Source organism: Calliphora vicina, chromosome 1 (assembly GCF_958450345.1).
Source record: "Calliphora vicina chromosome 1, idCalVici1.1, whole genome shotgun sequence".
NCBI classification, from domain to species: Eukaryota; Metazoa; Arthropoda; class Insecta; order Diptera; family Calliphoridae; genus Calliphora; species Calliphora vicina.
Window position 1 is genome coordinate 164,500,535 of NC_088780.1, and position 26,212 is coordinate 164,526,746.

General features: G+C 31.7%; 1 protein-coding gene and 1 pseudogene across 1 annotated transcript; both read right to left on the reverse strand.

Moving 5' to 3' along the window:
* Positions 1-175: 175 nt before the first annotated feature.
* On the reverse strand, positions 176-24,296 carry LOC135960202 (uncharacterized). Its single transcript, XM_065511438.1, has 10 exons — positions 24,164-24,296; positions 4,684-4,736; positions 4,289-4,624; positions 3,673-4,206; positions 3,238-3,366; positions 3,056-3,172; positions 2,794-2,992; positions 2,624-2,721; positions 1,033-1,159; positions 176-954 (listed from the first exon to the last, which is right to left on the reverse strand). Exons 1-10 carry the CDS (start codon positions 24,267-24,269, stop codon positions 815-817), a joined length of 1,839 nt encoding a protein of 612 aa, XP_065367510.1. The 5' UTR covers positions 24,270-24,296; the 3' UTR covers positions 176-814.
* On the reverse strand, positions 16,063-20,918 carry LOC135948939 (uncharacterized; annotated as a pseudogene).
* Positions 24,297-26,212: the final 1,916 nt, after the last annotated feature.

Genomic DNA, 26,212 nt, shown 5'->3' on the forward strand with positions numbered 1-26,212 from the left:
TTTATATCACCACTAATTTTATAGATTATATGACTGGTCCAATTGTAACCGATTTTGAATTTTTTTAACTGAAAATATTAAATTTTTGGGATATTTTGAATTTTGTTTAAGAGAGCGAAGAAAAGTGCCACAATTTGGGGTGAGTAATTCTTAACAGAAATACAAAATACCCCAACATCTATCACATTCATAAAATTTTTAAACACTTTAATTCATTTAATACCATTTCGTGTCTAATGTGAACGCATTAAAATCATTTTTATTTAAAAGAAAACCATAAATAATATTAAGTTTTTAGTGTTTTTAAAACACGAGTACATTTAACATAAAATTAACTAATTAATTTACAATATATTATTTGATAATATATATCTGTATATATAGAGATTTTTCAATTTTGTTTTTGTATTTAAATATAAATATAATCATTTTGATTTTGATCCTGTTTTTGGTCATAAATTCTTTACATCCTTTTCTTTTTAATACGGAGTTAGCTCATGTTTAAGATTTTGATTTGAATAAATTTTTAAGTTGTTATGTGAGTGTATTTAAAATTATTTCAACATATTGTTAAGCGGTTTTAAAAACAAAGCGTTTTCTATTCAATAAGCGCCTGTAACGGATTTTGAGTTTGGTGTTGAAAATTTGGACGACATCTATTAGTTTGATGGACTAGTTTCACGTTCTTTAAAAAAGTGTTAGTGATTTTTTGTTTATTTTTTTTTCTTTTCTTTATAGAATATAAATTTGTATGCTTTTGATTTGATTATAGTTGTATTATTTTTGTTTCGCAATTTTTTTAATTTTATTTAAATTAAAAAACATTAGAAGGACTGGGCCTGGGCATATTCATATGCGCATACGAGCGTAATAGCCGATTGTAGGGATATTGTGCTGCTGGCCATAATTCGGGCTTCTCGGTTAAGGTATCGGATAAAGCTTGCAAAAGGACATCTGTGGGAAAGAGAGTAATAAAATAATTATAATATTGAATGTTTGAAAATACTTAGATTGTAATGAGCTTGAACTTACGTATAACTTTCTGTTCCAAGTCCAATGGTATGATACCCAATTCATGTTCTCGTTCAAAGAAATCCATTAGTTTTTGAATTTCCCTTTGAGCCTCATCACCATGAGCTAAGGATTCAGTGAACATTATCTGAAATAGTAAAATTAACCATTACACTATCTAAATGAGTTGTGAGTCCAGAACTCCAGAAAATTAAAGGTGGTTCGAATTAAAGCTACATTCGAAATTGTAATATACATAAGGATCTCAATGTTCCTACAAAAAGGTAAGGTTTCATAAATTGCTCGCAAATTAACAAGTTCACCCAGAGACCCTTAGAAATGTTAAAGTATACTGTGAATTAAACATGAAAGAGGAATACCGCTCTCTCTAATTTGGACGACTTTGAGAACCAACCGGTACTTTAGAAAAATTTTATCAGATTTGTCAGTGTCACTTCTCTGAGACAGTCCAGACCATGAAAGAGCCCTTTACACAAGATGTATTAGTCTACGCTCTTGTAAAGCGGTGCAGTCACATGTAAGATCTTTCGCCGAATCCTCTTCTTCCTTATCTAAACAACTTCTACAATAGTAATACGTTCCGAAATGTGTTCAATCATACAGTTCCCAGCAAGGCTGCTCACATACATATTTATAACCGGAGTTTCAAGATTTAATTCCCGGATTCTTCTCGCGGAAAACAACGCAGTCTTTATTTAGGTAAATTTTAGCTTCAACCGTAGGTCTTTGTTTAGATCAATTTTAGCTTCAAGCGTAGGTCTTTATTTAGTACAATTTTAGCTTCAAGCGTAGGTCTTTATTTAGTCCAATTTTAGCTTCAAACGTAGGTCTTTATTTAGTCTACTTTTAGCTTCAAGCGTAGGTCTTTATTTAGTCTACTTTTAGCTTCAAGCCTTTACTTAGTACCATTTTAGCTTCAAGCGTAGGTTTTTATTTAGTCCAATTTTAGCTTCAAGCGTAGGTTTTTATTTAGGCCAATTTTAGTTTCAAGCGTAGGTTTTTATTTAGTCCAATTTTAGCTTCAAGCGTAGGTTTTTATTTAGTCCAATTTTAGCTTCAAGCGTCCAATTTTAGTTTCATTATTTAGTCCAATTTTAGCTTCCAGCGTAGGTCTTTATTTTGTCCAATTTTAGCATCCAGCGTAGATATTTATTTAGTCCAATTTTGGGTCATTATTGAGTCCAATTTTAGCTTCAAGTGTAGGTCTATATTTAGTCCAATTGTGGGTCTTTATTTAGACCAATTTTAGCTTCCATCATAGGTTTTTATTTAGTTAAATTTTGGCTTCCAATGTAGGTCTTTATTTACTCCAATTTTAGCTTCCAGCTAAATCTGGCATTTCTAAACGGCTGGTCCGATCCGGATAAAATTTGACGCGGTCGTAGCCAAGGAGTATTCGAATTTTAAATGGGCCCTACAAATGATCCAGGGGCGGCGCTATGGGGGCTCCAAGTAGGGTACCTTCGACATGTAAAATTTTTAAACACGTGCAATTTTTTGTTTCCCATCCGACTTCAAAGATTTTTATATATTTGGAAATCGCTAAAGCTAAATTGTAAATTGACAATGAATTTCGGAATATCTCACTTACCCGAGCTAATTTGTAAATAATTTCCTCCAAATTGTATTCCTTATGCTGACAGTCGGTTATTTTCGGGCGTCTAGTCTCACTTTCATACTCTGTAATGTCTGAAAAAATTAATCGCAATCAATAAAACCATCTTCGTAATTGATAACAATTAAAATAAATTCCATACAAACCTTGTCTGCCTTCGGCATTATTCATGGCCTGTAATTTGTGCCACAACGAAATGCTGTCCAAAGTTTTGGCCAGATTTATGCTGTCGGTATCATCGGCATTTTGTTCCAAATTCAAATAGGGTAAAGTGGGTTTCACAGTTGTGGTAGTTGTGGAAGTAGTAGTGGTGGTGCTAGGCAAGGATTGGGGTATATAACTTTTCTGTAAAGTTTCCAATAAATTTGAATTAAAATAAAATTTTAACAAAGAATACTCAAAACTCACCTTAATGGTATTGTGTTTAATTTCTTCGGGGAATATACGATTAGCATAGGATTTTTGCAAATATTCAATGCCCACGCGAATTTCATGCAGGAATTTCAAGGCATCTTCTCGAGTCATCTGTAAGTTAATTTTAAATGAGTAACAAGTATAAATTTAAGCCAAAGCCTTCAAATATTTATTACCAAATCCTGTTGTATTAATTCTTCCACTGCTCTTGCCACGCCAGCCTCATCACCTGTCCAGAAAACATATTGAGCCATATCGAATGAGGAATATTGACCATTGCCATGTCTTAACAAACTCTCAGCTGTCTGTAGGGCAAAAATAGAAAAAATCATTAAGTATTTTAAGGCTTTGAAAAGGTATTCTTTTATAATAAAAAAAGCTTTCGAAATTAAGAAAGAACGAAATAAAGCTTTTGATTTGTTTTGGGTGCAAAATAATTTTGTTTGCAGTTTGTTAAGTAATTATTTTGTATTTTAAGCCGATTGGGTTTTTTTTTTTGAATGCATCTAAAGCCAACTAAAAATCCTGTATAGATATATCATAACGAGGAAGGAACTCTATCTCTAGTATTTTAAACATCTTATAACATGTTAGTTTATGTATATAAAAACCTTGGGAGTCATATGAGCAACCGAACGACGGGAAGCGGATTTACGCAGAGCCGATTCATCTACAATAACATCGCCGATTAGTTGGCGTTCGGGTTCTTCCTCTTTATTGGTTTTCTTATTTGACTTTATAGGTCTCAAGGGATGTAGCTGAGGTGGAGCTGGTGCTGGAGTGACGGGAGTTTCTTCAGGCACTTGCTGAACTTCGGGTATTTCAGGTACTTCCTGAGCAGCCTCTACTCCCTCAGAGGGTTGTTGGTTTTCAGAAGGTTCGTCTACCGGTTCATTGGGTGCTTCCACGGCTTCATCTACCGCATCGGCAGATTTTTCATCTTCATTGCCACCATCATCACTGTCATCATCATCGTCCTCATCATCTTCTGCCGAACCGGCAGAATTGGCTTCGGGTGCCGGTGTAGTTGTGGTCGTGGTGGTGGTGGTAGATGTTGTTGTGGAAGCTGTAGTTGTTGTGGGAAGAACTTCGGGATTTTGGCCATAGACTAAACGTGCGGCTCCATGCATACCACCCAAACGGCACTAAGAAGCAGTTTGTTCATTATAAAGTTCCTCTAAACTGAAATTTTGGAAAGTTGTTGTGAATACCATTTAGAACATTTACCTTAGCTTTAGGTTTATCGCCATTATTTTCAACTTTGCCACCATCGTTGATCTGTAAAGTGGGAGGACGATGAGCACCCATTCCCTTGGGCTCACTGGCTGGTACTTCAGGAGTTTCACCAACATTTTCCACGCCAGCTTGTGCCGGACCCTGAGTACTTTGCACATCTGGTTTAGCTGATTCCAATTGTTGCTCCAGTTCGGGCAAAGTCTCTTCCACTGCTAAAGGAGCCACTTCATCGGCCACCAACTCATCCTTCTTTTGATGGTTGAAATTGTTAGCCTCATCCTGATGAACTTCACGCAGCTGTTCCAATTGTAAAACATCATCATCAGTCTATAAATAAAATACAGGTTATTGATTTATACTCTGTTGTTAATGTCATTTAAACTTACCTGTGGAAAACCCATATTCTTGTTATTCGTTTCCAATTCAGCTTCAACGGATCCTGGAAATTAAACAAAATATGTGTTTTGAATTTAAAAATAACGAGATTATATTACGCATTTTATATTTTTAAGTGACATTTTTGTAACAATATTAATATAATTCATGTGGGTGGATGGATGGTGGTTTATTGTGTAAGAATAAACCTTAAGCTGTTGAACAGCTCAACACAGGAATACATCCAGTTAAATTTAATTAAAGGCAATAATCTTTTCAATAGCATACTGTAACCATTTGAGGTAATCTGTTTTCTCTCAAAACTCATGCTGCCTTTATTGAAATTAACTGCACTATACCATTATGTTAACCAATGGAAAAGAACAGAATTGTGGTATAAGAAGACATGTGTCAATAATCAGTGTAATCCACTTTACTTTTATTTTATAATGTGGTGCTGTAAAAATCTATGAAAACAATAACGTGCGAGGAGAGTCTATGCCGACTAATGTCTATTAGTAAGAAACATTCAAACAAAGGCCCACTGCCACACATTCATCCATCCATCCATCTATCCATACATGCTGGGAAATGTGTTTGTATTAGTTTTAAATAGATACTATATGCTGACAAATATCTATTAGTCAATTCATGTGTAATCGTTTAACTACAGTTGAGTTTAAAAATATAGTTTAAATATTTAATTGTTTTATTTTCAATGTTTAAAATCCCACATCACCAAACAGGCATTAGTTTTTGTTCCACTTTAATAATGCAATATTTAGCTCTAATGAATATGGAACGATACACAATTTATAGTTTTGCTTTACTTCCCTTAATAATATGAAATAGTTTGAAACTGTTCCATCAGTTTCAACGTGAGAGAAATAGTTTGTGCGGTTCAGCAGTGGTGATTTTGACACGGAAGACAAAGATCGCCCAGGCCAGCCAAAAATTTTTGAAGACCAATAATTGGGAGCATTACTTCATGAAGACTGTTGACAAACACAGCAAGAGCTTGAAAAATCATTGCGAGCTACCCCAGCAACAATTTCAAAACGTTTTCAAGCAGCAGGATTCATCCAAAAGCAGAGAAATTGGATACCTTACGAATTGATACCTTGAAATCTGACCTTCACAGAAAATGTGTACCGAATGCAACTGCCGAAAAACACCCAGAATATGCGGCCAGACATGAAACTGTAATATTCCATCATGACAACGCTGACACCCGTTTTATAGTCCGTCCGACTACTATTTGTTTCGAGCGATGCAGAACTCTCTCTCTGAGTATCCGATATTGTCTTGATTCGTTCTTGGCCTAAAAAGATGATCGGTTCTTTTGGTTTGGAATCCATATATTGCCAGAAAAATGGGAAAAGGTAATAGCCATGCAATATCCAATACTTTGAATAAATGTATGTGGGTTTTTTAATGAAAAACCATTTATATTTAATTTTAATTATTAAATAGTTTTAATTCTTTATTGGAATTGTGCTTAAATTATTTACATTTATTTTAAAGGTTTAACGTGCTTAAATTATTTAGCTTTAAGTATTTAATGTGTGCTTATCGAGCCTCTAATCTCAACTGATCTGTCCTGTCATTAGTTCGTCCCTGTCAAGTCTTGACTCGTTCGAGCCACACCCTAAATCTCGTCAGTAATCTCTTCTCGTTCGTAACATCTTCTCGTTAGTCACTTGCAGAGTTGCATTTGCTAAAATGTGCAACCACTTCTGGTGGTTCGGGCGTTGCCACGTAATCCCACATTCGGCCCTCCTGCACGGTCTTTCGACTCGAATGACGGATTCCATTTCTTCATATATTCTGCCACTGTATTGGATCTTCTTGGACCTTCACATTCTCCAATCTTCTCAACTTCATATCTGTCGTGTTTCAATGCTTTCACTACCTTATATGGACCAAAATATTTGGGTTTAAGTTTGAGCCCTGCACCAAATTGGGTTCGCTTAATGGCTACCAAATCATTTTCGCGATATACAGGGGCTTTTACTCGCTTCTTGTTAAAAGTTTCCCTGTTCTCTGCTTGTATTTTGGCAATATTATCCCTGGCATCATTGCGAATTTCATTCCTTTCCGCATCTAGTTCCATTATCGAAAATTCCTCAATAAGTTTTCTTATATCCTCATGTTTCTCCGTTCTCATTTCCAAACCTGTGAGTATCTTAAATGGCGATACCTTGGTACTTCGCGGTGGTGTATTGTTGATACATTGTTGAACCCTCTCTACATACCGATACCACTGCTGAGGATTTTCCGCACACAATTTGGACAGCAATGAAACAACTATTTTATTCATACGCTCTACTTGACCATTACCCCTTGGAACACCTGTTGCAATTAGTAGATGTTGTATATTTTGTCCCTCACAATATTCCTCAAATGCATTCGATGTGAAGGCAGTTCCCCTGTCTGAGATTATTCTCTCTGGATTCCCAAAAATAGCTGCTTGGCGCTTCAATCTGTCTATTACCTCTTCGGTACCCGTACTTCTGGTAGGGTATAGCCAAACAAACTTAGAAAATGAATCGACCACTACCAGTATATGGTTATAGCGTTTTGGCGTTTGATCCATTGGACCAACATGATCAATGTGGTACGTCCTTAATGGTCTATCAGATTTGTCTATGGGATTTAATAGACCCTCACTCTTTCCTGCTTTCGCCTCGTTAACTATGCATTCGATGCAGCTGCGGACAACCTTTTCAATCTTCTTCGTAATGTTAGGTATATAAAACTCCCTCTCAATCAATTCTCTAGTCTTCTTACTACCGAAGTGTCCTTCACGATGTGCAATTTGAATAATTTCCTCTTCCATATTCGTTGGGATCACTATTTGTTCCCGGTTTGGATCCTTGTAGAGTAGATCATGCTTCAAATAAAAATCTTCATAAGTATCCTTCTCCATAACTTTCCTTATGGCCTTAATCCAGTCATCCTTTAATTGAGCTTCCTTAAGGCGATGTCTTATAGAATCTTTTACCAAAAGACAAGATACTCGGCTTAGTGCATCCACGTGCCGCATTTTAGTTCCAGATCTGTGCTCTATTGTATAATCGAATTCCTGAAGGAACATTGCCCACCTGGATACCCTCAATGGCACATCCTTCTTCTTAATTGTCATCGCAAAAGCATTGCAGTCTGTAACTATCGTTATTCGGTTACCCATTAAATAAACCCTCCACTTCTTCAATGCCTCAATTATGGCCAAAACCTCGAGCTCATACGAATGATATTTCCTCTGGGCGTCTGTTGTCTTACGACTCATGTATTCTACTGGGTGTAGTTGTTGGTCCTCTGCATTCTTCTGAAGTAAAACACCTCCGTATCCATACATACTCGCATCTGTGTGTACCTCTGTTATTGCCCTGGGATTGTACAAATTTAGAACTGGCGCATCCATTAGATTTGACCTTAGTTGATTAATGGCTATCATCTGTATATCTCCCATTTCAAAAACAGCTTCTTTTCTCAATAAGTCAGTCAAAGGCCTTGCTATCATGGCATAATTGGATACAAATCTTCTAAAATAGGATGTAAGACCCAAAAATCTTTGAAGTGACTTTTTGTCTCTTGGAATTGGAAAATTTGCGACTGCAGCTGTCTTCTCCGTCGATGGTCTAATCGTAGAATCTTCCACTATATATCCTAAAAAATTAACCCTCTTCTGTAAAAATTGGCATTTCTCCCATTTAATTTTCAATCCATGTTTCTCAGCAACGCTTAGCACCTTTCTCAATTTTACGACACCTTCTTCCTCGTTTAGTGACGGGATTATAATATCGTCGATATATACTATAATAGTACCATCCTGTATTAATTCTCTATAAATCGAAAAAATAAATCGGGAAAACACTGCCGGCGAATTCGAAATACCAAACGGCACATATAAAAACTCGTACTGCCCATTATGCGTCACAAATGACGTATACTTTCTCGACAGCTCCTCTACTGGTACATGAAAGAATCCATTTCTTAAGTCCAATGTCGTAAAAATCATTGCGGACTGCAATTTGTGCATGACGTCATCTATCAGCACCATTGGAAAATTATCCCTCATTATCTTTTCGTTCAGCTTACGATAATCGCAACACAATCTCTTGCTTCCATCTTTTTTATTTACTAATACAACTGGTGAGGCATACTCTGAGCTGCTTAATTGTATGATACCGTCACGCAACCAGTCTTTCACCTGTTCTTCTACAATATGTTGATCTTCGTATGATAGTCGTCGAGGTCTCTGATATATAGGAATATCATCCGATAAAATAATTTTCATTTGGATTGGCGATGGTTCCTGTCTATTTGGAGTATAATTTTCAATTAAAGCCCTAATTTCCTCAGCTCTCTCTTCATTCATATGGGATAATTCCAATCTCTCATCGTAGTTATCAATCATGACCGTATAACAAAATTGTTCAAACTCATTTTCAATTCCACAAGAAATCGAGTTATTACTTCCTGCATGTCCATCCAATTCCGTCTTCCTAACAAATGTTGTACCACTAGAAGTCATCATGATATCAGCCTGCTGTAAAATATCGTTACCGATTGCTGCTGGATAAACAAAATTTTCTGCTACGAAAAACTTCAAATTAAAATCAGCCCCATCAATGTTGACTGTCCTCTCAAAGCTACCAATACAAATTAATCTATAGTCCCCAGCCGTAATAAAACATTGCTCCTCTCTAACAAAATCCACGTCCCCTAAAGTATCAAAAATGTCAAGTCTTACTATAGAAATGTCACTGCCTGAGTCAACTATCGCCGAAAACTTTACGCCATTAATCTCTATATCCTTGAAATTACGATTTGCCGACGACTTATATCCATCACCATTGTAAAAATTGCTCACCATGCACGAATTGTCCCCTTCAGTCTTGACGTTAGAACTTGTCTGGTCCTTGCACTCAAAAGATTTGTGACCTTGCTTTCCACATTTAAAACATTTAATACCGGTAGACTTACAGTCCTTGGCGATGTGATTCTCCTTACCACACTTGTAACATTTTCTTTTCACCTTTGAATCCTGCTTTGACTGCTCTTCCTTAACCGGTTCTGGTGGCGACTTTGATGTTGGGTTTGTCCTTGAGGTTGTTGCCTGTTGGACAGATCCGCGAATTTTCTCGTACGTTTTCAATTTCTCCTTTAAGTCATTCACATCCTTTGCCTGGTACAAAATACTCTTACCGAATTTAGAATCAGGAATTCCATCGACAAAATATTGAATTAAACTTTCCTCATCAATTCGTATAGGTTTTCCCATCTCCATTAGCGTGTAGAGGTATTCCCTATAAGTTTCATTGCTCTTCTTTTTGCGATTTCCTAACATTCTATGGATCTCAATGGCTGGTAGCTTAGTGCCGAATTCTTCCATTAGGGATTCCTTAAGTGAGCTCCAGCTTTTCATGCCGCTCTGGCTGCGAATAAACATTCGAGCTGCTCCCTTCAATAATTGTTTGGCGTAAATAAATTTTTGTAATTCTGACCACTCAACCGCATCAGCGTTGTCCTCAAAATCATTGATCCAATCACGAACTTCCAAACTATCAGTACCACAAAATGTTGAAAGTGAATCCTCAATATCCCTAAGTGTGAATACATTTCTACCAACGTTATTGGAAGGAACTTGCTGTGGTCCAACATCATGGTACTCCGAACCGGAATCCCCTGCATTCAGGCCGAAGTGGTCCATTAGCCTATTCCTAAGTTCATCCTTCAGTCCCACTGTATTCAAACCTAACTCACCCAATTTCCCTCTCAAACCCTCGACATTCAATCCTAAAATCCCTTGTCTGTCCATTGTCCGGTAAAAATAATATAATATGTAGCAATATAATATATAAGAAATATAAAGATTTATCAATATAAAAATAGGTATTAAATTATATAAAATATATACAGGCAAAATCAATTTAATATATTATTAAACTTGACAAAAACTTTTTCAAATTCACAAAATTATTCAACTCTCAAAAAAATTAAAGTTTACGTTACAAATTAAATTTCAATTCAATAATCGTATCACTAAGCAAATAAATCTTAAATGTTCACTCTAAATTTCAAATATAATAAAAACGTTACGTTACGATTTGATTTTCTTTTTAACAGAAGCAATTAAATCTTTACGTTAAAATGTTTACTCCAAAATATAATATAAACGTTACGTTACAATTTGATTCTCTTCTTAACAGAACAATTACATTTAACTAAAAAAAAACATTACAAAATAAAATTGAAATCAAGTCTCTTGGTTTCAAAAAATACAAAGACAAAAATGCAATATAAATAAAAAATATAACTTAACATTCAACGATCTTCTCTTCCACTTCAGCTCCACCCTTTTTCATCTCATAGGCATACAAAAATTCTCTTGGCAACTTCTTCAGCACTGCACAACTCCAACCCCTTTTGCTGCAAAACTTTATGTTGAAATGTTCCTTGTTGCTATGTGTATTTGATCAATTATCAGCTTAACGTTCTTGTTACTATGTTGTGTGTTTGTTTTTCTTATTCTTTTTCTCAATAATTATGTTCTCTCAATTATCTCTCTCTATTGTAATATTTTATAGTCACTTTTTTGCACACAAACACTTGCTGACATTCGTTGTTTAGCTGTCTCGTTGTTTTTATATATTTTTTTTTTTTATCCTTCTTTTTTTATTTATACACAACTCGTTGAACTAGTCTCTCTATTTTATTTAATTTTTTCTTTTTCACTCATATTTTAAATTAACGAACTTTTGTATAGTAGTTGTTGTTGTAGTTTTTCTTTATTTTAACACTCAGTACTCTTTACACATATTCTCGAAAACATTGTTGTTTCTATTTATTCAATGAATTTTATTTTATTTCAGTTTTTCTCTTATGCGCTGTCATCTCTTTAACACAAGAGCAATTGTAAATTTGTGTTCTTTAACTAGATTCGTATAGTTTTAATTTCACTTCTTTCTTATTTTAAATTTTAGTGAACTTAATATTTTGTATGATAACTTTTATAGCACTCTTTAACTTTAAATTTCAAAATAACGTTCATTTCATCTATTTGCAGTTTCCCAAATTCTAGTGCAATTTTTCTCTTACGGAAATTACGTTTCTTATAAATTTTAATGAATTTAATTTTATCGGATCTTTTTGTTAACAGATTTGTTGCACTCAATAACACTCAGTTGTCCAATTACAGAATTTTTAATTTTCTCTTGACGACACTCAGTCTTTTACTTCTTATATTTATATTTCATTGTGTTCACTCAGGAGTTTTTACTTGACGACACTCAGTTGTCTTAATTTTAATATTTTTTTTCCTTTTTAATTCATTCAGAATTTTTCCGATGACGACACTCAATTGTCCTAATTTCGTTATTATTTTTTTTTTTGTTTAAATTCACTCAGAATTTTTCACTTGACGACACTCAGTTTAATTTTTTTAATTTTCTTATTTTTTGTTAAAATTCACTCAGAATTTCACTTGACGACACTCAGTCGTTTTAATTTTCCTATATTCACTCAGAATTTCGCTTGACGACACTCAGTCGTTTTAATTTTCCAAGTTCTTTGTCAAAATTCACTCAGAATTTCGCCTGACGACACTCAGTCGTTTTAATTTTCTTATTTCTTTTTTAAATTCACTCAGAATTTCGCTTGACAACACTCAGTCGTTTTAATTTTCTTATCTTTTTTTCTGTTTTAAATTCACTCAGAATTTTTCAAAAGTTTAACTTGACGGCACTCAGTCGTCCTTATGACTTTCTAATTGTCCACTTTCTAATTGTCCACTCAGGAGACTTTACAACACTTAAATTTAAATATTTAGAAACACAAATCTTCAAAATATTTTCCAGCACTCAGCACTTAATATTTTCTCCGCACTTTACATACATTTAAATTTAAATTACACTTTAAGCAAATCTAAGCACATCCCGGACGAGCCCCCAAAATGTGGGTTTTTTAATGAAAAACCATTTATATTTAATTTTAATTATTAAATAATTTTAATTCTTTATTGGAATTGTGCTTAAATTATTTACATTTATTTTAAAGGTTTAACGTGCTTAAATTATTTAGCTTTAAGTATTTAATGTGTGCTTATCGAGCCTCTAATCTCAACTGATCTGTCCTGTCATTAGTTCGTCCCTGTCAAGTCTTGACTCGTTCGAGCCACACCCTAAATCTCGTCAGTAATCTCTTCTCGTTCGTAACATCTTCTCGTTAGTCACTTGCAGAGTTGCATTTGCTAAAATGTGCAACCACTTCTGGTGGTTCGGGCGTTGCCACGTAATCCCACATGTATATTGTACAAATGATTCGGTACATGTTCCCTGTGATGATCTAGTCAGATTTCAGCAGCACATAACACATAGGAACCTTTTGCTGCAGCCAAATGGGAATTACATTAGCGCCATGGATATTTGACTTTGGTGTAGATTCGGTTGGTGACCGGTCTTCACATACCATCTCTTAAGCTTCGGGTTATTGTAATGGATCCATTTTTCATCGCAAAAATGATTTTCTTTTATAGAGTTCGGACATGCAAAATCGTCTTTCAATGTGTCTCCACTTCAATTCGACTGTTACCCAATTTCCCTGCTGTTAGATGAATCCTGCTGCTTGCAAACGTCTTGAAATTGCTGCTTCAATAGCTTCTAATGATTTTGCAAGCTGTTGCTGACAACAATCTTCATGGAATAATGTTTCCAAACCTTGGTCTTCAAACTTTTTTGAAGACCAAGACTTGGTCTTTTTGGGGCGATCTATGTCTTCCATGTCAAAATCTCCACCGATGGAACACATTGCTTTTTTATACCCTTCACCTTCGTGAGAAGGGTATAATAAGTTTGTCATTCCGTTTGTAATTCCTAAATTTTTCATTTCCGACCCTATAAAGTATATATATTCTGGATCCTTATAGATAGCGGAGTCGATTAAGCCATGTCCGTCTGTCTGTTGAAATCAATTTTCTGAAGACCCCAGATATCTTCGGCATCCAAATCAAAAATATTTTTTAACCCGAATTTTTTTTTCATCTAAAAATTTTTTTGTAATATGTACATTTTTTTCCAAAAAAAAAAATTTAAAACTAAAAAAAAAAAAAATTTGGAAAAAACTTTTTTTTAAAAAATTTGGAAAAAACTTTTTTTTAAAAAATTTGGAAAAACCTTTTTTTTAAAAATTTGGAAAAAAAAAATTTTTTTTCGAAACATCTTTAACTTAAAAGTTAAATATGAATAATCCTCCATAACGAGAAAAGAAGAGAAAAAACAGACAGTTAAAATCTGTATAGACATTTAAAATTAATTAATTACAAAGCTATGCCTAAAACTATATTTGAGCCACGAAGGCTTAACACCACAGTGGTCTTAACACCGGATAGAAACAAAGCTCTATCACCGCAGAAAAGCTCGGTCTATCTAATCCCTACCATCCATATCTAGCTTAGCAGCCCATTTGGAAAATGGAAACTTATATTTTGTTATTGTCTATTTAAGGTTTTTAATACATTCATTTCCAAAAAATGTTTACAATATAATTCCAATAAAGCCTCAAAAATTCAAGCACTTGAACATATTTGGTCAATTCACAAGGTCTCTTATAAGTCATATTGTCATAATGTCCTAATATATCATGACTCGGCGGCTCGGCGTAACCGACTCTTAGGCATTCGGCGCAGGTCTCTGCTGGTTGGTTACACTGAAAGAATTTTCTGCATGAATCCAATGAATTCTGACTAGGGATGCCAATCCCGAAATCCCGATCCCGAAAATCCCGGGATTTTTCGGGATCGGGATTTCCCGAATCCCGGGATTTGTGAAAAAGAATCCCGGGATTTTTCGGGATTAACAAATCCCGAAATATGAGATTTTTGATATTTTAGGAAGATTTTTGAAGCACCCAAAATACTTAGAAAGCTAAATTTCAGCATATTTATAATACTAATCTCGCTTCGAATCCAAACGCAGCCAGATTTTTTCATTTGAATCAGGGAGCAGCACGTCTCCCTTGCATTGGCAGGCTTTTACAAAATTTACATTTTTACAAAATTTATGTTCAAGTTATTTTCTGAAGGGGACTAGGGGCAAATGTAGCCCGATTTCCGCAGTACTCTACAGTATAATTTCAGAGTACTTACAACTTATTTTGTGCAAAATTTTATAAGGATTGCCGCATAATCAAGATATTTATGACTGCTCAAACAGTACTCCGGGGGACAATTGTATGGAGCTAGGGGAAATCATGGACCATTTTATTTTAATTTAATGCATTAGTTTTTGATTTGTTATATTTTTACTTAAATATATTAATGAAATTAATAGTTTTTATTGTTGAATTTGATGTTTTTGACGTTTAACTAAAATCCCGAAGTCCCGAAAAATCCCGAAATCCCGAAAAATCCCGGGATCCCGAAAAATCCCGGGGTCCCGAAAAATCCCGGGATCCCGGGATTTACATTTCTAAAATCCCGAATCCCGGGATTTGTAAAACCCAGTCCCGTTTGGCATCCCTAATTCTGACATTAATGTAATGAAAATTTACATTAAAATTCAACCAACGTAGCGCTTCATTGGTTTAATGAAACATGTTTCATTAAACCTATATCAATGAAATGTTTCATGAAATCAATGAAAGTTTTACATTGACTAAATGAAATATAATTCATTGGAAATCTGCATATTTGTCGTTAATTTAATGAAATGTATCATTGAAATAATGAAGAAATTTCATATTTTAAATGAAATTATTTAATTAGTTTGATGAAACAATTCATAATTTCAATGAATAAATTTCATTATAAATATGATTTATAATCGTTCGTCTAATGAAGGACTTCATAGGAAGGATTATGAAAAATCATAAATTCTATGAAACAATTTCATAAATTCTATGAAATAGTTTCATAAATTTAATGAAATATTTTCCGCATTTTTATGAAATAATTTCATTAATTAAATGAAATATTTTCATTAATTTAATGATTAAATTTCATTATTTTAATGAATTTATTTTATTCTTAACTAAAATAATAATCGATTTTTGTTTATTAATTCATAAAATAAAAATTATTTTTTATTTTAAATAAGAAATGTTTTACAAATATACATACATATATTTATAATTTTATATAAAATTATAATTATCGGAAAATTAAACATTTAAACTTATTCAATTATATTATATAAAAATTATATTTTACAAATTTAAATACATATACATAAGTAATATATTAAAAAACTAAAATCTAACTTTCTAATTAAGATTATGCTTGTTTTAGATTATTCTATTATTTACCAAACATTGGTTTTTGAGATCTTTGTTTTTAAAATTTTTTTCAAAACAAATGTTGAAAAAATGAAAAAATTATGAAATTAGTGAATTTAATTGTCAACATTTTTTAAATTATCTAGAAGAATGCTAAACTTAGAATTTTTTTTTGGAATTTGTGTTTAAAGCATAAAAATAAATTTCGATAAATGACCAAACTGATTCACAGGCTTTTGAATATTCTAAATTAAATAAATGAACAATTTTGAAACACATGTCTAAAGATCTAAGAAAATTGGAAAATGGTAAGAATGTTCCATCAAGATATACAAAAAAACTTTCAATTTTTTCAAAGTCTCCAATTGCCAATATAAAAGGTTGTATACTGTCGCCTCTTTTTTGTATAAACTCAATATGGTCTTGTAATGCCTGCATGGTACTTCCAATAAAAAGAAAAGACTCCTGAGAGTCTTTAGTAGTGAAGCGTGACATTTCCTTTTTACCTAGCACAGTTCTCCGCACGTATTTTCCAGTTGGACCAAGAAAATAATGTAATACCCATAACAGTTTTAGGGCAAACATGTCAGGATCTAAAAAGATACAGAAAATATTAAAAATAAAAAATACAAAGTTGATTTATTTTATTATTTACCTTTTTTTGCACTATCAATGCTAATGTTGTCCAATATCCTATTTATGTCATTGCTTTTTGCATTTTTCATCTTTCTAAGGCCATTATATAATTTTATCATTTTCTCACATCCCCAACTTAAAATGGAATCATGGGATCCATGAAGAAATGTAAAATCTTTGTCAATCTATAAAAGTAAACAAATGTATGTATGTATTAGAGTGTCCCAAAAAAATTATGTTATATCCGTTTTTATCTACAAAGAAATATATAAATAATAGATAACTCACCAATTTAAATCCGTTTGGGTTCTTATACTGAGGCCAAAGTTTGAAAATTTCACTGAGATTACCGCTTTCTTTAAAAATTTGTTGAAGTCTGTAGTTGGTACATGCACACCACGTGAACTCGAATTCTTCAGCAGAAAGATTGTCATAAAAAAGGCTTTGGGCAATGGAATGTTGAAGAATCTTTATATGTTTGTCCACAACAACGATAGGAATCACGTGTTTTTAGGAAATGAATTGTTCTGAGATGCCTAAAATATTTTCTGTTGTCGCAAAAATATTTGCTGCACTTAAAACACTTCATTTCCTTATGATATACTTAAACACTTTTCTTCTTTTTAGATCCAATTTTTATTTTTTAATACGATTACGTATTTCTATTTTCTTTTTGCACTTAAATTTATGTGTTATGTATTTTATTTGGTAAAATTGTCCACTTTTATTATTTTTCACTATTTTTTTTGGTACAGTTACACAAATTCTTTTTTTAAAAATTAGCAAGCACCTTCTTCACTGAAATGACTTTAACAAATGAATAAGAAAGTTGTTTTGTGTTAAACCTGTTTGCTCTATGCACTTTTTATTTAAAGAGCGTCAAAATAATTGCAAAAACAAAACGCATTGTTTTTTGTATACATTTATTTTGAAAAGAGCGCAACTAATGAGAGTATCATCTTTACAATAACAATAGCGTAGATCATTGTTTTTTTACTCTATGCTTGTGTGTGGAATTAACAAAAAACAAACGTAGCAACAACGTACAAACAAGATTTTGCTTGTCCGTTTTTTTTTTATTTAAGTGTTGAAAATAAGGGTGGGTTTAAAAGTTATGTATGTATGTATTTCATTTGACAAATGAAAGTTTTCATTAAAATGATGTTTCACTGTTTCATTAAAACAATGAAATTTACATTGAAATTATGAAATATTTAAGTTTTAAATTTTTAATCAATATTTTTTTTTCATTTCAATATATAAACCTAAAGTTGTTTAAGTAATATTAATAATTATTTCAAAAATGTTACCGAAATCAAAATTTTTTCTCTTTTACAATAATTTTTTTCTTCATAGATACAATGACATTTTTCATTGGAACTATGAAATAACTTAATTTTTAAGTTTTTCCAGTGATCGTTTAATATTTTTAAATTAAAATCAGTAGTTTATAAACATTATATTATAATCTATTGAAATAATGTATAACAATTTAAAGAATTTTTTTTAAATAGAAAAAAAATAATTTTCATTGATCCAATGAAATTTTTTAATGAAAGTATGTAATGTAATGAAGCAGTTTTAATGAAATTGTTCATTATATCTGTGAATATTTCATTCACGTTGTGAAATATTACATTGGATTAATGAAAAAATTCTAATGAAATCGATTCATTGGATTTATGAAGCATAATTCTTTCAGTGTACGATAACACAATAAATATAGCATACAGAGTAGTATAATTTTAGGACATTTTTTGCTTGAAAAGCAATAAAAACCATTGTGAAATATTAGGACATTATGACAATATGACATGATAAGAGACCTTGTGAATTGACCAATTGTTGGAATTTGAGTTGAATGCAAATGTAATTATGTTTTAAACTTGAAATTATTTTTCCTTTTTACTGGAGAATTCTATTGAAATAAAGTGTAACATACTAACTGTAATTCAATTGCTTGACTATAATTTGAATATATATTTATATAAGGGGGACTTCATGTCAAGTGAGCCAACTTTTGAAATCGATGTTTTACGATCGGAATGAAATTTGCACCAAGGTTCTATTGGATAGTAATTCAGAAACAATTTTTCAACAAGAACGGTGGAGAACTATCTGAGTTAGAGGGTGTCAAATTTGGTGCAAATTTCATCCCGAAGACATAGATTACAAAAGTTGGTTCACTTGATATGAAATCCCCCATATTTATAATAACTTTTAAAATGATGTGAGAATAAAATTTTTTTAGGTACATAATATAAATTTAAATTTATTTTTACATTGTTTTTTATTACAGCAAATATTTACCCATGTATTGTTTAAATCAATATTTATGCAAAAGCTATTATGCAAAATATTTATATCATTCTTTATGGGATTTTCATAATACAAATGAATACATTTGTATAACCATGTGAAATCATTGTATATTATATTATTTGCTATGAAAAAGTTGCGTTATTTTATTACAAATCGAATCCTTAAATGTTGATCCCTTTGTTACTCATACTTGTATATGTATGTATGTATTTGCATAAATGTTAAAAGAGTGTAACAATAATTGTGGTTATTTTAAAAGTACATATATTTTCAATTAGTTTTATATAAATATAAAGGCAATTGCGATTAAATTAATGATAAATTGCTGAATTCGAAATGAACATCTAGCTTGGCAACAAATTTGATTGTTTCAATTACATTTTACTTCAATATTACAATGTCACTTCTAAGAAACATAACATAAAGTCGGACATTAGGATGAAACTGTAAAATATTCCTAAATTAACTAGTTTTTATAAAATAACACTCAGCTTTTGGCACACTCTATTATTCAATCGTAAGACCCTAAAGCACCATTTAATGTTGAGTGTAATAAGGAAAATGTATTTGCATGACCGTCCTTGGTTTCTTAAAAAATAAAAGGGTAAAGAACACAAATTGCTAAAAGCATGAATATTAGACATGCCCTTAAAATTTCTTAACTTTCAATCGATTTCCGGCACGGATTACAGTTATCTGATTGACCTCGAATGTTGCAACAGTTAGTTTTAGCTGCAAAATAACATCCACCCAAATATCCCTTATAAACAGTAATTTCCACTAATCTTATCACTTGGCTAAATCCAATTGATATATTTTGTGCTATTGGTAGTGCAGAGAGAAGTCAATTGGTTAGTTTATAAATCCTAGGATGAAGTTAATTGTTACTTAAGTGTCTCTAAGTAATCTAGAGTGTAGTTACTTTTTAGACATTTATTTTGTACTGCACTTTTTGTGAGTTCTACGTACAAACTGGTTTTATAGAAATTGCGTTGATATAATTCTCATACTGTTTGTTTTTCTTTTTGCTTAAGTATACTGACTACCATGGAACCTAGCGTGAAAGTAATTGTCACTTTAGTGTCTCTATGTAACCTAGAGTGTAGTCACTTTAAACGTTTATTGTTTACTGCTTTTTAAAAAGTAATTATTTTACTCCCCCAGAAGTAATATATTGGAGAATTGACGGAGAATCGCTTGTTTACAAGCAATCGGTTATTGGACTGTCTATGATATGTCTTTTTAACTGACTATTTGAGGTCAATTAGCACCCGTATGTAACCGGTATATGAATCCAATGGGTTGACTACTTTGGAGCAACTATTAGACAGTCTCATTGTAATCAAAAAGAATCAAGTGATCACCTGCTTAGGATTTCCATGAGTTAAAATAACTAGTCACATAGCTAGTTATGTAACTAGTTGTCACCCTAAATGATAGGTAAAATCGCTTGCTCACAGTATCCTAGAACTGCTTGGATATTTAAGAGCAGGTCTAATATACATAATGTATGTACATATAAACTATAGTTATTGTAACAAATACAACAATAATGATAAATTGAAAACAATTTTCGTAAGTATGAGTGAACTTTTAACCCACTAAAAGGAAATTAAACCGATTAGCAATGGAAATATGCTTTTGCTAAAATACTAGGAATTTTAATTAATGAACGAAATCTAATTTAAAAGTATAATAACATATTGCTCATTAACTTGTAGTAAGTAAATTAGATACTTTGCATCGACTGATAAATTGACATTAAATTTTTTTTTTTAAATTTTTATCAAATTAATAGGAGAACATGTGTCATTCGTGTATACCACATCCATTGCTGCCAGATAAAATGAATGAAAACACAAGCAGTGTTGAATCTTGTATAACTTAAATTTTACTTTATTTAAAAACTAGAAAAACTATTTTAATGTACTTTTAGTTGATGTTAACTCTAACAGCGCCTATGATAAACTCACTAACTACTGCAACCGCAATCATTATTTATACACACTGCCATCTTCATTCGAGTAGCCTAGATTGTTATTAACGGTCAAAACTAGTATTTTTGAATTCTAGAGCTTTCGATGTTAATGTTAGCAGCTTAAACATTTAGTGTTGCCATACTTACAAACAGTAGTTCTACTGATGGTCATGTTTATAAAAATGATGAATGTTGCAACCAGTCATTACAGACCGTTGAATTCAAATCACTATTGTAAATTTGTAACAATATCATTTCAGTATCGTAATGCTGAATCATATTTTTCGAAACTTATTGAAAACGTAAATCCGTTTTTTGTTGCTTATTTTTTTTTCAGACATATCAAACTTGCAAACAATTTAAACAGTTTCTACCATAGAGAATTATACATAGAGACGAGACACTCCGATTTGTCAAACAAAAAATACAACAAATCATATCATACAAAAACAAAATTCATTGAATAGTATGTATTTTGTTGTTGCCAGAGATAGGTTTTTGACAAAAGACTTAGGTTTCTGACAATTACGTCTCGTCTCTATGTTACCCTATGGTTTCTATAGTTTTATATCGACTAAATTCTAGGATCTTTTTTGAAGTAGAGCGCGTCAGAGTAATGTAACTGACACTGCCTATAAAACTACGGCACTGGAAATTTGAATTAAATCGGATAATATTAATATCGTCTTTAATTTTATAAACATTTTATGTGTAATTTAGCCATATCTAAGTTTGCTTTTACACAGGGCAAGTTTATTTGTGAAAGTCTGAGTTTATACGAGAGAGAGGCAAGAAGAAAGAAGAGGTCTCACTAGCAATTAGTCTTGAACTAGTTTCTCAATTTAATTTTGTAGTGTGATTGATGGAAATTCATTCTATATGGAAAATGTGTGACAATTGTTTTAAGAGCACTAGTCTCGTGCTTCAAATTATATTTGAAATTTGTTTTATGGTACGAAATTCAAAATATTTGTCAACTTTATGGACTTAAAATCAACTTTAAGACTTTTGTAGTTAGGCTGAAATTTTGTATTGAAATTTTGCTTTAAAAAATTGTTTAAATCATTCAAATGATTAAGAATTATGAATTAATCCCATAATTCAACAATAAGTGAATTCTATTCAAATGAAGCATTTGAATTTGTTTTGTCGGGAATGTTTATATAGAATAAATTGCTTGTATTTATAATTTTGAATTAAGATTTTAGTGAATATTTTTAGCTAAAATTGAATTAATTAAATAATAAATTAAGACTGGATCTTAATAGCATTTCGATTGATAAAACTTAAAACAGAATAAGATCTCGGAATTTTATAGTTTAAGTGACTTACATAAGTTAGTTTATTGTCAAAAACAACACCTAGGTCTAGGATTTCATCAACTGATTGCAATATTTGATTTTTTATAAAATAATGTGTAATTAAAATATGAATGATTTTTTTAGTTTACGATCGGTATTAAAAATTTGTTTAAAACCATTCAAAAACTTTTTATTTTCATGTGTATCGGGTATGTATTTTTAAATACAAATAAGGCAAACAAAAATGTCAAGAAAATATAAAATAAAAACAAGTGAGAGTGCTATATTCGGCTGTGCCGAATCTTATATACCCTTCACCAAATTATACTTCAAAATTTTAAATATTTTTAGGTAAACAAAATTTAATTTTTTTTCCAGTTGTTTCTTTAATTTTTAGGAAAAAACATTTTTTCTATTTAAAATAGGTCAAAAATCGAGGTTGTCTTGGTTTTTTCCTCATATCTCAGTCATTTGTGGACCGATTTTGCTGATTTTAAATAGAAAAATTCTCGAAAGCATGTCTGACAGAATTATTGAAGATTTTTATCCCGAAGATATCTGGGGTCTTCAGAAAATTGATTTCAACAGACAGGCAGACAGACAGACGGACATGGCTTAATCGGATTAATAAGGATCCAATATATATATACTTTATAGTGTCGGAAATGAAAAATGTAGGAATTACAAACGGAATAATAAACTTATATATACCCTTCTCACGAAGGTGAAGGGTATAATAAAGTTTCAGAAAAATATCAATCAACATAGAAATAAAATATTTGTAATACAATCGTGTAAACAATAAATGTTTTTTCGAAACGATTTCTTGAAATACCGAATGATTTCAATAATATTTTAAATTTTAAAAGTGTTAATACTCAGTATTGCCGTCTATAAATACCTATAGTAGTACTTAATATAATTTGTTTGCCTATTTATCATTCATAATTATGCTTCAATGAATCATACTCAAATTTATAATTGCGATGAACATAAAAATGTTTACAGTTATTAAAATATTGTTGAAATTAAATCAAAATAACAATTATATGTGTACGAAAACAATATATTTGGTCAATTCACAAGGTCTCCTATCAGTCATATTGTCATAATTTCCCAATATTTCACGACTCGGTGGCTCGGTTTAACCGACTCTTAGGCGTTCGTCGCAGCTCTCTGCTGGTAACATTTTAGGACTTTTTTTAGCTTGAAAAACATTCTGAAATATTAGGACATATGACATGATAAGAGACCTTGTGAATTGACCAATTCTTGCAATGAACACAGTCACTGAAATATACTCATAATTTTTAGAAACTGTAAACAGTATTTCAGTTTTGCAAAGACAATAGCTAAATAAATACGACCTCTGCCATCCCAACAATTTCATATACTTAATTAAATTTTAACGTAAGAGTCCCCTTGAACTTATTGACAATGTTTATTATTAGAGAATCTCTAGTTGTTCTTCTACACGATAAATTAAATTAAACAAACTTTAATTAAGTTTTGTTATAATTTGTTATTGTATACTTAGTAACTGAATAAAGTAAATAACTATTAAGCAACAATGAGCATTTTAAAAGGGTTAAAACAACCCTCTTTTCAAATAATTTCTTAAGTTTAGTTGTTTTTGGATTAAAGCCAAAATCACTAATACAAACAACTTATGATTAAACACACCAACAAATGAATCTAATTCTCAAAATGCTATTTTACAACTAACAAATTGTTTTTCTTATTATTTAAGACTATTTTGTTGCGAAAATTAAAACGAAATCAATAATCAACTTATTGTTAATTCACCAAAGATCACAGATTAAAATTATGCAAATCATATTCTTCTGAGGATTTATAAAAAAACTCGTAATGAGCAAAGAAAATAATAATAAATTATAATAACAAATATTTAAGTAATCAGAAAAGAAGAAGGTTAAGATAGAAAGAAAAATCTTATCGTATTGTAATTTTAATACTCACTGTGTAAACGTGGCATTACCAACGATGGAAAGGCCAGGCCAAAATCCAACAGACACATCCACATGGACAATAGACCCAGTACAAAAGCTGGATTATGTAAATTCATGTTGAATGATGATTAATTTAATGAGCTAAAAAGAAAGAACCAAAGAAAAATAATGGCATGAAACTAAAAGAAACAAAGTTGTTAAAATCATACTCATAGATACTGCACACATTTTTAACTTTTAATTTAAAATAGCACAAATAACAACTGGAAAAGGAATAAATTCTTTTTCTTGGAAATTTTAAAAATAGACTTAAAATGAAAACCCCTTCGAGCAAGACAAATGGCTAAAGGAAAAATATAATACAAAGAATGGTATTATTGAGTGTCCTGTCAACCTGCTGGTAAAGTAAGCTGGGTATTAGTTACTTTCTGACCAGTAGAGAGCAAAATTTTAGCAAATTTTGTGGTGAAAGAATATGTTTGAAATAAATATAAAATCTTGATATTAGCTTTAAAAAAAATTATTTCTAAATTTTTTTGAATTTTTTAAAGTTTTGATCATAGAATAAACTCACAGAACGGAAGGAGGGAGGAAAAAATTACTCCCTTTTCATACATACGGGTGATGCAAAAACAAAATACATGCAATACATTTTCATTAGATGTATTGCAAGGTTTTTGACAAAAGACTTTTGGCTCTCAGTTACCTATCTAGTTGTTGTCTATGGTTATGATCTTGAAGATGAAGTTTTTTGATTTTATATGTTCACAATTTTTATGACCAGGGCTACAACTTCAGAGAGCCTCAAAGAGTAAATCAAAATTCCTAACTGTTTGCAAGATATGAGCCTGAGAAAATTATCACTTTTTTTTACAAAAATTACACCGAGGTCCCAAATCTTTGGGGGCCCATAAAAAAGTGCATGACATATAGTTATTTTTTTCGTGTTGCACTGTGAAATTCAAGTTATACAGGCCTGTCACACATTTTGTTCGGATTGGTTTCAATTCCGTAGTTTTTATTCCGATCGATTTCGTTTTAGGTTCTTCAGATTCTATATTTTTGATTTTAATTTGACAACGTTTTTAATTTTAAACCAAAAGTGAAATTTTTGGTACAGAAACTGATTAAAAATTTTAGATAAATAAATAATTACAAAGAAATATCAATTCCACTTTGAAAACTGAAAGTGGTTTCATGCGGAAGAAAAATGCGGAATTAATTCCACTTTCGATCGGAATGGAATTCTAAACACTACAAAATGCAAATTTGATTATCACAAGGGTGAAAATTATATTGTGAAGAAAATTTTAAAAAAGTCTTTAATTTAATAAATTCTAACCATTCTAACCATCAATTTAATTATTTCAATTTCAGCTTAATTCACTGAAATCATAATTCGGAATTGAAAATGTCAGCCATCATTGCATAAATGCATTCCCAACATTTAATTCCTTTGCTTCATTCAAAGGCTTGTTAATACTCACCAAGACAATCCGTTTGTAACACATCAAAATATTTGTCGCAGACCCACATCAGCGCAAAAGTGGTGTAACCCACAATTTTTTTTGAATGATGTTCTGATTTAGTCCTTACATTACCAACTATCAATACAAAAGTAGGGTAAGCTACCTTTTGGTAGCTTGGGGTCTCATAGCTGATAGTCTCATTAATATTCTGGGTCCTCATAAGGTTCTAAGACGATCTACCTATGTACCTCCGTCTGTCCGTCTGTATGTCAATTGAAAGGAGCTAACTGACTGAAACTTTCCGCAAATACTCCCTGTTGTTAAGATTTTCTTGGTATTGGAAATGATTTCACCTAGCCCCCATACAATTTTCCCCCCGGAATACAGTTTGAGCAGCCATAAATATACTGAATTAGTTCTAAGTACTCTGAAATTATACTATAAAGTATGGCAACATTTGTCCCTAGTCCCCCTCAGAAAATTACTTGAACATCATAATTTTCTTATATAATAATTAATATGTGACAAAATAGGACATAAACTAGTTTAATATGAACCTAAATTATTCTACCAACTTTTGTGGGGATTGG

Coding starts and splice junctions, on each gene's coding strand:
- LOC135960202 (XM_065511438.1), bottom strand. CDS start 24,269: ATGAATTTACATAATCCAGCTTTTGTACTGGGTCTATTGTCCATGTGG. Junction 4,625..4,683: donor AGAATATGGGTTTTCCACAG/GTAAGTTTAAAT, acceptor TTTTATTTATAG/ACTGATGATGATGTTTTACA. Junction 955..1,032: donor CTTGGAACAGAAAGTTATAC/GTAAGTTCAAGC, acceptor TCTTTCCCACAG/ATGTCCTTTTGCAAGCTTTA.